Source organism: Argiope bruennichi, chromosome 5 (assembly GCF_947563725.1).
Source record: "Argiope bruennichi chromosome 5, qqArgBrue1.1, whole genome shotgun sequence".
Taxonomy (NCBI): domain Eukaryota; kingdom Metazoa; phylum Arthropoda; class Arachnida; order Araneae; family Araneidae; genus Argiope; species Argiope bruennichi.
This window is the reverse complement of record NC_079155.1, coordinates 75,722,168-75,734,801: the sequence shown is the minus strand read 5'-3', so window position 1 is coordinate 75,734,801 and position 12,634 is coordinate 75,722,168. Positions and strand designations below refer to the sequence as shown.

The 12,634-nt window shown below is 28.3% G+C and overlaps 1 protein-coding gene across 1 annotated transcript in view; it reads left to right on the top strand.

The window, feature by feature from the left end:
• Positions 1-618: 618 nt before the first annotated feature.
• Positions 619-12,634, top strand: part of LOC129969183 (class E basic helix-loop-helix protein 22-like) — a 28,978-nt gene continuing 16,962 nt past the window's right edge. The window contains exon 1 of the mRNA XM_056083623.1: positions 619-1,079. Coding sequence (XP_055939598.1) covers positions 743-1,079 — 337 coding nt within the window. The 5' untranslated portion in view covers positions 619-742. The remainder of the gene's footprint in view (positions 1,080-12,634) is intronic.

Genomic DNA, 12,634 nt, shown 5'->3' with positions numbered 1-12,634 from the left:
AATAATATTCTAATTTTCATGAACGATTCATACGATATAAAATTATAGAACGAATGGTATCATAGTTTTATTTGCATTGAAAGATGTTAAGAGTGATTCTATTTCATCTCGATTTATTTAGGATAACGGAATCGTATATTCCAAGAATTTTCATCAGTTTGAATGCAGAAATATGATATTAAAATTCTGTATAATGTTAAATCAGTAATTATTATCTAACGCCTTTTTTTTATGAAAGGAATGAAAATTAATGTTCAGCAACTTGTATCTGGATAAGGTAAGACTACATATACAACTGATATCAAATTAAATTATATATACTTTATTACTATTGAAGCTGGCGTAGATTTTTCTGAAGAAAAGTGGATTTTGTGGATCGCAAATTGACAAAAGTTATTATTTGACATATTTAAAAAGAAAACTATTACGATATTCGTTCTCTCATCCAAAAGTGTAAAAACTCATTCAAAAACTTTCAAAGTTATTTTGAAATTCTTATTAAAATGTGAATTTTTAAAGCTCAAGCAGTTTGACGAGAGACCAGGTTTTGCCGAATTTCATCTATACTTGAAGAACAGAAAACAGAGCAAAAGAAATTTATAAAGTTATAGTTTTTTTTTAAAAAGCAATGCTGAAATTAAATTGCGAATAAGAATGATATAACAGTTATCTGTATCTTTAAAATAATTCGCTGGAATTATTTACAAATTCACGTAATTCTGTTTCCGCGATTACTTGAAACATGAATATGGAATCTTCCGCTAGCTTTAGACCTATCATGAACAGTAACTTCAGTTACGCCATGCCGGGTCATCTATTCCCACCGCCATCTTTGGCCATGCGGGAGAGACCAATGTTGCCGGATTTCGGTGGACCCTTCCATCTAGGGACTTACCACGAAGTATCCGGCATTCCTTGCCGGACTCCGTCCCCTTCTTCGGTGATGGGGGTGGTCGGCAACCATTCTCCTTCTTCCCCGAGCGACACGGGAAACACTGATGGTCAAGATACTGCTGATGAGCACCCACCTGCTAGTACAGATGACGAGTGTTCTTCAAGGGACATAAACGGACGTTCAGGTGAGTTTTGAACTTTATTTCTCTAAGCATTAAGCCGAATTTAAGGATGGTTTTGTTCAGATATAGCTAGAATTTCAGATGTTTTATTTTTTCAAATCCGTTTATAGAAAAGTGCGTTTATTATTATTTTACATTTTTGTTTAAAATCAAATGCTTTATTCAAAAATTTCGCACATTTGAAAGTTTAAAGTTATAGAAAATTAATATTCGATTTTTTTTAAAAGCTTATTATACAGATATTTTAATTGTTAGGAAAGATCATTCGATTTATCGATTGCCAGAACTTATTTTCATTCTAAAACAAGGTAATAATTTATAATTTGATCAATTATAAGTTTTTTGGTCAGAAAAAAAAATCCAAAAGAATAATGTAGTAGACCATAAAATATTTTTTGCAGCTATGATTTACTAATGAATGAAGTTAGGCTTTACCTAATGAATTTGAAAGCATGTGCATTAATTATTGCATTAATTTGGAAGTATGTGCATTAGTCGAATTTTTACAATTCCATTGGAAATTATCAGAAACTTTTAACATGATATTTAAATCCCTAAATAGACAAAAAAAAAAAAAATGTAATGTCGGGTTTTTTGAGGATTTTTTTTTTCCTCCAAAAAATATTGAAATTTACCAAATCGAATGTAAAGGCTCAATTGATAGTTCTTCTATGAGATCTTTTATATTTCGATTCCTTCTTTTTTTATACGAACTATATGATTTCATTGATATCATCATTTTATAGAATTTTCTGATTAATATTTAATAATTTTATTTAAGAAAGTTAAACGGCAAAAAGTTTTTAATATTAATTACACTATTGCATTATAGTAATAGATTTTGAAAATATTATTATGTACTGAATTGTATAATAATTAGAAAACATTTATTTCATTAAAGAACTTTTCTTTCTTTAAATAGGTATATGAAAGTTTAAACTTTTTTTATTTTAGAGATTATTTGGATGCACATTTTTAGAAGCATGATCAATTTTCCTTTAATTTTTTATAAACAATTTCAATGGCTTTTTTTTTCTTCCCATATGCGATTTGTACATAACCATTTTTAAAGATTATTCCATTTTTTAAAATCAAAAATACTTTTTCATTTAAAATGCTGCTAATTTTCTGGATATTCAATATAAAAAAAGGAATAATTTTTTTATGTGAAAGTAAGAAATTTCGAGGTATATAATTTGGCGAAAATGCAAACTTTTTTGCTTACATTTTTTTATATCGAACCTTTGTCAGATCACTTTTCTAACGAATTATAAAATTAGCATTTGAAGAAATATTTAAAAAATAATTTAGATCCATGTAAATTTAAACGTTTTAACAAACTTGGCAAAAAAATTTCTTTAATTACAGCACAATGGGCTAGTTTATTTTTTTAAACCGTCAAAAATAAATATTTCATGTTTGGCAAATATATTTAATTTGCGATCAGTATAAAATTCTCCAGAATTCTAAAACCATAAGTTACTTTGTATAAACATTCAGTCTAAACTAGTTTCATATTATGTGAAATTGAAAAACGTTTTTTACGCATACTTGTTTTTTACAAGGAGTTTTACGCCTTCACTCTGAAAGGACACTTTGTTTCTTTATCTTTTCTTTCTTTCTAATTTTTATTCTGATTGAATTATTTTCTACAAAATTTCTCATTCTTGAAGATGCAAATACTAATACTTTAGATTTTCTTTAATTTAATACTATATTTTTAACATCATTTTCCCCTCCGAATTGCAAGTAAAATTCAAAGTATGCATCTTTCACGCTTTAGCTCAATCCTAAAAAAATTTATCTATTCGTTTCCAAAATTTTTAGAAAGCAACGTTGAAAAACCTGAAATTTTTTTATCATATCATTTTGTATGATAATCTAAGTAGGAGAAAATTGTGACTTTTTGCTTCGTGGCATAAAATAAACTTTGGAGTTGAACAAAGAGTGCTGGGGGACTAAATTCATTCTGTCACAACAGTGAAAAAACTGAATTTAATATGAAAATTAAATCGTCGATAAATTCGGATATTTTTCAAAATTATTTGCAATTTAAATAAAAGAGCAATATAAATTATTTTTTTAAAAAAACGCGCACATTGAATGGTTTTGATCGCATTTTAATGTTTCTCAACATGTATTTCCGACTTGATATATCTCTTGTACAGAAATTGAAAAAAGATTGAAATAGATCGTTGAAACGAAATGTCTAGCAACATGAAAAAAATCCAGTAAAATCTTCCATAAAATCCAGTAAAATCTTCCATAAAATCCATAAAATCAGCAGAGCACAAAATTGCTTTAGAGACAACCTGTTAAAAGCTCTGCATAGCAAAAAATTTGAGAAAATAGGAAAATCAAACAATGACAAGTTATATTTTATTGTTGAAAAATATTGCAATATAAAGTGTCTACTTAAAATAAATTAAATATATCCTTGATTTACTTTCCGAGGAGCTCTTTTTTAGATATAAAATTAACTCTGCATAGACATTAATATTCAATGTTGAATCTTGAATCTTTGAAGTAAAATTACCAAGTAATTTTTTTTTCCACTACTGACAACCCAAGCATGTTAGGTAACTTGAAAAAGTTTAAAGTGCATTCCATTTACCTACTATTTATTGCAACATTTCATTAATTTTTTTGAAAAAAAAAATCAAATAATCATTTAAGATTATTGATAATTTAAAGATCATATTGAAAAAGCTTTTTTTGAAGAGTTAATGGTATTAATAAAATATTGATGTTATCTTAACAAAGATCGATAGTATTAATATTATAAAGAAACATTCGTATTTATTTCGCAATAAAAGTATTCATAACAAATAATTGAAATGTTGAATTTATGAAATACTCCTCAAACTTGAGGATAGTTTTTTTAGATTACTTCCATTAATAGGTAAGATTTTCTAGAATTTTATAAATTTCATATAAGTATATTAATTTTTTTGCAGTTTCCCACAAAGAAAATAATGACGAATAATTAAAATTATTGCAAATTTAAGAATACTCAATGGAATAAAATAGAATTTCATGAGATACTATAAAAACCCATTTCCTTTACATTATATAGAATTGAAGATCATACTATTTTTAGTACCTACATCGTCATTTTTTTCTCGCTGGAAAACAATTCATACTATATCGTTTTAAATTTTGTAAACTAAGTAGATTCCTAGCTACATCTTCATAGTACTGTGCGTCAAAGGATTTGTTCCAGGAAGAGTAATGAGCTGCTAATCGTGAAGATGAGTTTACAGTGTGCATAGGTTCACAAACAGAAACAATAATGAAATTTAATAAAAATTAGTAACATAATTCAAATGCCAGCGTCCTGGCATAGGGGTGGCGCATCTTTCCCGTGATCTGGGCGTCCCGGGCTTGAATTCCGATTAGGGCATGGTTGTTCTTCATCTGTGTTCTATTTGTGAGGTGTGTGAATGTGCCCCCCCCGTAGAAAGGGGTTGTGCAAGCGAATGGGTGTGTGTCATTTTCATATGAGCTAGAAGTCAGACTTCTGCCCTCGGGTGCTCAAGGTCTTTACCCTCAGTAGCTACTGCACCCCCTTTCCGTGGTAACGCGGACACGACATCATCAACATAATTCAAATTTATTTATATTTAATTATTACAATGTCACTATTAAAAAGTGTACGAAAGTTTTATATTTAATTCAGATGCATAATTAAATCATCCCTTCATCAAGTTTTCATTCTTGAAACGAGCACACGCTCTCGAGCGTTGTGATGTACTTGCACTTATTATAAAAGTATAGGAAACGCAAATTTATTCTAAGTGGTGAGTTATCATTTCCTATTAAATTAATGAATTCGATTCGCAAGACGCCATAATCACATGCCAAAAGCAATACTGTATGTCATGTATTTGTTGGCTTAGGCCCAGGAGGAATGTTCCGCATTTTTTTTCTTCTGCAAAGCGCAAGAATTGATTCCATTATTTAATTCAAAACTGAACTTCGATAAAATTTCATACATAAAAACGAAGGTAACTACTATAAAAAGGATATCTATTTTTTTAGAAATAGTAGAATTTAAAAACAAAAATGCTATATCACACTTTTTCCAATGATCTTAAATAAAAACAAAATATTTATTGTAGCCCCTTAAAAGAATGGATAATTTTTATATGTAAGATGCGTGGAAAATGGTAAATGGTCAGTTTAAGAAATTTCTTTCATAGTAATGTAAAATGTTGTGAAGCAAAAGATATCATTTGAAATTCTGAAAGAATCAGTGATCATTAAAATGGACGGTAATGAAAGATTATTAATATATATGTATCATGTGTTATGTTTGTAGATTTCATATACATTAAAATTAATTAAATAAAAATAATTAAATAATTCAATTTTTATAGTTTGATCCTTTCGAATTAATATTCGCAAACAAAAAGAATATTATTAACTTTCATGCTTGCGAAGTACAAAAGAACAAAGCTAATTCCAAAAATTCGATTTAAGACAAGGACGAACTCCGTAATTTTAATTTAGAAAGCCATAAAAACACAATTTTAGAATTAGGTTTGTCTAACTTTGATCTAAAAAATGCAACAGCTAGATGGATGGTATTTGGTATATGTTCTTAACATCTAAGTTATATATATTTTTTACTGATTCCAATGAATTGCAATCTGTCAGTATGTTCGTTCGTGAGTATGCGATAGTTTAAAACCTTAATGAACTAGAAAGGTGAGATTTATTATATGATTTATTTTTACTGTAAGTCAAGATTTGCACAAAAATTTGTGCGTAAGTGAACGTACATGCTAGATATACAGATTTTATTATATGGTCTTTACACCCAATCTGGTGATCTATGTCTAGATTTGGACAAAATCGGATAAAGGATTGATCATCTATTTGCTAATGCGTATATATGAGAGAATAACTAAAAACACGACTTGGAAGATAAATAAAATTTGAAATTTAGTATTTATGCCAAAACTGTTGGTCTGTATTGAATTTTAAACTAATCTGTCAATTGGAAGAAATCCGTAAGGCACCCCCAATTCTCTTCTCTATACTGCAAAGCTAAATAGAAAAACCATATTGTATAAACACTAAAGTACACTAATGTAGCGGGGAGACTTCCTCTGGTGCTCTTTTAATGCTATTCTATTTTCTATTCTAAATTTATATGATTTGTAAATAAAACTGTTAAAGAAATTTCTGTCCAATAGGTGAGAAATCCAACAGATTATTTTACAATAAAATGCGAAAACACAGCCGAAGCGTACACAAAAATAGCATTCACAATGAAAAAAAAATGCTGTTTAACATACAACAAAATGCATGCTACAATATATATATATATATATATATATATATATATATATATATATATATATATATATATATATATATATATATATATATATATATATATATCTTAATATATATATATATATATATATCTTAATATATATATATATATATATATATCTTAATATATATAAATTACGTGTCACGTTGTTTGTCCGCGATGGACTCCTAAACTACTTAACCGATTTTAATCAAATTTGCACACCGTGTGCAGTTTGATCTAACTTAAAAGATAGGATAGCCCTTTTTTTGAATTTTTAATTAGAATCTTAATTATTAATTAAAAACTAACTTTCCCGCCATAAAATTCTTTTCATTTTCCCCACCGCCAAATGAGTACGGCTTCAGTTTTTTTTCCCCAACAGTCATGAGGCTATGCTTAAGATTTTTCGGCTGATTATTTGAAACGATTCTATTTATTTTCTTAATGTTTGATGCATTTAAAATTAAACATTGTTAATAAATCGATCTTTCAGATTCATTCTGAAGTACTTTTGAATTAAAATAAAACAGAATAAAGGAAATTAAAAAAGTCTAATCTGCATAGCGTTACCCCAACTGGGGTAGAAAAACTCACGCATTTGCGTAAGGGAACTGGCGTTGAAAATTCACGCATGCGCATTGTGTTCTGATTGCTGACATGACAACCATTATCAACGGATGATTTAAATTATTTTTAGGTTAGTTGCATGTTTTTGTAATTAAATTGTGTTTATGTTAGTTATATATTTTTTGTATACGCTTATTGTTTTAAGTACGTCGTTTTTTTAGTTTTTTTTAATCTGTTTTCAACCGATTATTTTAAACGATTCGTTTTATTTTCTTAGTGTTTGATGCATTTAAAATTAAACATTATTAATTAATCGTTCTGGTCATAATGAATCTGAGAATATTTTGTTGACAAATTCTTGAAATATTACATAAATTAGGAAAGATATTCTTTAGTGCCCATAAAGTTTAAACGCTCAGTGACTGTTTTCAGTAATCATATTATAAAACAATGCTTTGTTTCCGTAAAAAATATTATTATATTAATTGCAGATTCATCCTTTCCACTTTAATTTATAGTCTAAATTCTACGGGAACTAACAGAAAATTAGAGAGATACATATTACGTTATGACTGAAGGCGTTTATAATATTATGAGAGAATTATATAACTATCAAAATATGAAGTTTTAAAATATTTTGATGAAGAAGCTATTAAAGTAGGAATTGCATAAAATATTTAATTATTAAAATTTTAACTAACATTAAGATTGGCGAACCGGCTGGTCGCCAAAGGCGGCTAGTATATATATATATATTGCATACAACACCACATAAAACAACTTTTCTGATGCATCACCATTTTCTCGTAAACAAGAAGCAGCTAAAACATAGAACTATTCTCTTTTCAGTGACCTACCGTATATGCTTGTATCAACTGCCATTTAGAAGAAATAGATATTTTAAATCTGAACTTTTCCTTCTAAATAACCCTGTATGTATTAATATTCTAAAGCAATAGTTATATCTTCTTTGATTTTCGTGCCTAAATTAAATTAATTCATTCTTTATTAGTTTTGGGGAATTATTCGAAATCAGAGTACAGTTCTACTTATTTGAAATAAAGCTTTTATGGAAACTCCGTAGCACTTCGATCTTCATTTTGTCAGTATTATCACCTGTCGATATCGCGCAGTTCAGTGGTAGAAGGGTAGTCGACTGCACAAAACTGTCACTGTTACCAAAGTTTTTCTGCATTTGCATTTTAAGGCAGATTGAGGTAAATAATGTAATATATTTTAGGATCTACTCTTTTGCGTTACGATCCATAAACCCATAAAGGAGTTAGGACAAGTACTTAATATAGTAATGTGAAGCAATGGAGAAAAACAGTGTTAACTTTTTTTTTATTTGAATATGAAAAATTTCATCTAACGTATAGGGGAAAGTTATCTGAAAGTTAAATTTTATCATAACTGTTGTTTTGTAATCATAGAAGTTTTCCTTCTGTTATTGGTTAAGTATGAGATCAAAGTTTAGAATTACTGTTTATTATTTTTTTAATACGACCAGAAAATCTATCCCTTTTAGAATATGATCGTTCTATAAATTTCAATTATGAAACAATGATAAATGAACTGCTTTGTTGTTAAATGGTCAACATAAGCTGAAATGAATTTGAGTTTTATTTAATGCGTCTTTTGTTTAAATCCAAATTTTAAATGAGAAAGACTAGTTTTGTTTTCATTTATAATTTATGAAATTAATTTTTCATTTATCATATTCTTCTTTCTTAACTAAGGAAATAATCGGTTTTTTCCCCCCTGTTTGATTCACAAATTTTCAAATGTTTTTCATAAGAAACTGAATGACTTATTTTTCAATGAGTCATTTAAGAAAAGAATACCGATAAGACAAAATAAAAATCACTTTACTATCTTAAGTTCCATCTAGAAAAGACAATAATGAAAAAATGTGATTCTAGCCGGGTTTTCTTTCTTGGTTATGAGATGTTTATTCAAGATTTATAAATCAGCCTAAGGAAAATGTTTCTAAAGAGATTCGAATTTCTCGTAAGAAACATTTCTGTATGACAGCGTTTAAAGATTGCTATTTTACGCACAAAAATTTATTTTATAGCAGCGATAATGTACACAAAAAAAAATGTATTTCATATCTTTTCAACTTAAGTGGGGAAAATCAATTACAGTAACAAAAGCTAATATTAAATTATAATTAATAGCATTTTTTTTTAATTTATCAAAAAAATTTAAAAAAATTTAAGGAAGTGAAATCATTGAAAAGCTTGTTTTTAAATTTTAAAATTGTTCAAAATGTTTTTTTTATTTTTTTTGTGTGTGTAGTAATATTCTTTGTAAACGTTAAAATCTCCATTGATTTTTAAATTAAAATTAAGATTTGGGAAAACCTTTTCCCACAGCGTACTTTTATCCAAGGAATAATCATCTGCCAAATCGAATACTTCCAGGTCCAATGATTTGCACTGTAGCAAAAGAGCTTTACACAATTTTTAATCATACATACGATAGGTTTTCCTACAGCATGCAAACCTATAAACATGTTAAATTAGTATTAATATATCTCGGAAGTACTATTAATATTTTGGGGAATAATAATATCAAAATTTGTATAGCAGATGTATATCAAAACAGTTGCATAATTTAAGAGTGTTTTTACTGTTGAAAAATTCCATTCGCAGGAAAACTTGTTCGACAGATTAATCCTCTAATGGCTACCGTTTAAGGTACTAATCGAAAACAGATTATAACTAAAAGGAATTCATGTTCACAGCATGAAGAAAGCTGCGTTGAGTATCATTATCCAAGTCTTGAATAATCTTTAAAAAGTTTCTGAGATATCGGAAGAGCATTAAGTTTTAGATATTACACTTATTACCTATATATTTAAAAACTAAAATTATAAGGAAAACTACTTACTAGTTGCTCAGCATCATCCATTGGTCCGATTCCATCAATTTTTGTTCCACATGGCCTCTCGGTAGGATATCGTCGACTACTTTCAACCACTCTCGACCTTCAAGAGAAAACGAAAAGGAACTTTTTCAAAATACATTCTTTATAAGAAAATTTTGATACAGAGTTCGCCAACCTCAACCGCGTAACTAATTTCAAAAAATTTCATTTTATATGAATTCTTATCACTCCCCGATTGGTCATCAATGGTTGTCTATCCTCTTTCTCTCTGTTTCTTTGAAACAACTTTTCGGTCTCAACAACAGAAAGAATTTCGTCAATTTTCACGACTGGCTTAATGATTTCGTCAGTTTGCAATATAGCTAACAAATCAAAAAACTCTATCAATATTACACAACTTGTACTTATATTACTGTAATTTTTATTACACTTTTGTTGTCATATGATGACGTTAAGCAGGGTTTGTTGGCATGATTAAATTAATATTATTAACTAAAATATTTCCAATCAGAAAATGAGCAAACAAGTGATTCTTTTACAATTTATACCGGTAATGAACGGTGGATGAAAGAATGGCATCACTAATTTGATATGAAATTTGTATTACTTTCATGTGCCTATTGGTAGCATTAATATGAAATAAAATCTGTCGAAATAAATTCATTGGTGGCTTTGGTTTTGTCAACTATTTCAAATATCCAAATTGTGGGTAAACAGCTGGTTCCGAAAGGCGGCTAGTTAAAGGTTTATTTAAAATGAAAATTGTTTAAGTTTATAAAACTTTTGGTATATCCTAAGATGTGTAGAACTACAAGTTGCGTCATTCATGAGCAATATATCCGATCATTGCTCTATGTGAAAAGCAATAAAGTCGGTTTCAGCTATAGCATAGGCGACAGGGTTAGTATTAAAAGGCAGGAATATTTTCCCCTCTACTTTTTCTTATTCTTTTGCATAAGCATGTCACTCATAATATGACATGTATTAAAAATGATTGTGTCTGTATATTAAGAAAAGGCTGAATCGGCCTGTGAAAAATACTCTACAAGCATTCGCCTTTTTCAATTAATGATTCATCATGGGTTTTCTTTCGTCATTGCCATCTGCTTTCAACGACCAGCTGTTCTCTAAACATAATAATATAATTGATTTTGACATATCAGTCAATTTTGCTGAACTATATCTTCTCACACCAAGTGAAAGCACTATTTTGAATTATACTCGTACAGACAGGATAGAGCTTTCTCATTGATTAACTATGAATTCAAGATAGCAAAATCAGTTTTCGAGATCGTCATTGGTTTGGAGGTTTTTTTCAGGTTTTTATTTCTTTAAAACAGAAGAAAGTTTTTGGTGGGTTATAATTGAAGACGCATTTAGACGTGAAGTAAAAATTGGTGAGATGGAACAAATAATAGAACTGAAGAACTCAGTCGAAGCCATTCTCTCTCATAGAAAAACTATTAGAGCAATATTTTCAAGATTTCTATCGAAAATCAAAGAGACTGAGTATAGGCGACCATTAATGATATATTATATATATATATAAGCATTATTATTTTATATGATATAAAATTTGGTACAGTAGTCAGAACTACTTCTTCTGTTTTGCCAATTATTTTATATATATTGATGAGTTATTTTTTTATTATTCGAATTATGCACAAAAAGAAAGTATTATAATCTTCAAAAAATTGAACAATGACATGTTGAATTCCTTGAGCCCCCAAAACCCATTTTTGGAATTACGCCCGTTGTTTGCCTATGTATAAATGGGCAACATTCAAACACGTAATGATCTACAGAAATAAAATTTAGAATGTGTCTTCTCTATAAATAAAAACTGTATCGCTTTAAAGCGTAGTGGACCAAATCTTTTAAGCACATGTCTACATTCAGTTTTCTTCAGAATACTATGAAAGTAAACGAAACAATGCTCAGTTTCTGTTCATTGTTTTAACATTTGCGTTGAATGAAAATATTATATACATTCTTACTTTCCTCGTATACGAAATATATAAAGAGAAATAATGGAATCATCATAACCCGAACTCGAGGCCGAAAAGTATATTTTATGTCTATCCATCTGTGAACAGGATAGCTCAAAAACGTTTTGAATAAGAAAGATTAGGTTACTGACTTAAGGCAGATTTGTAGATTTCTTCCAACTTTGAACGAAATCCATTGAGCGAAAGTCAATCTAATCGGCTGTCAAAATATGAATTAGCATTTTTTTTATACTTTTATATAATTTTTATATACACACTATACTTTTATAAGATTTTTATCCATTTCAACAGGAAATATTTTTTTTATGTGAGTTCTAAATGACATTATTTTTTACCATAGGTTTAAGATGGCATTTTAAATGTATGAAAAAGGAAATATGGAAATATTACAACTTTTCCAAAAAATTTTTAATGTCCTAATTTTGGTTAATTAATAATTTCCAAAATTATTATTCTATTAAAACAACTTTTATGCCCTTTTTTTAATCTGAAGAATTAGCTTTTTAATGATACTGGTTTCACAGCCTCATTTCTGTTCTATTTCTCTCAATCATTAATTTAACTTTTAAATGTAGTTTATAACAAAACTTTCTATTATTGCAATGAAATTAAGACTATTTTTCTCATTTAATTAACCTTTATCACATTTATTTCCTTTTCAAAAGAGCAAGATTGGCTTTCTTCGAAGTCCTATATTATATGAAGAAAATTGACGATGTATTTAAATAAAGTAATCTTTTTGGAGAATTTGGCGAAAGGTTTGG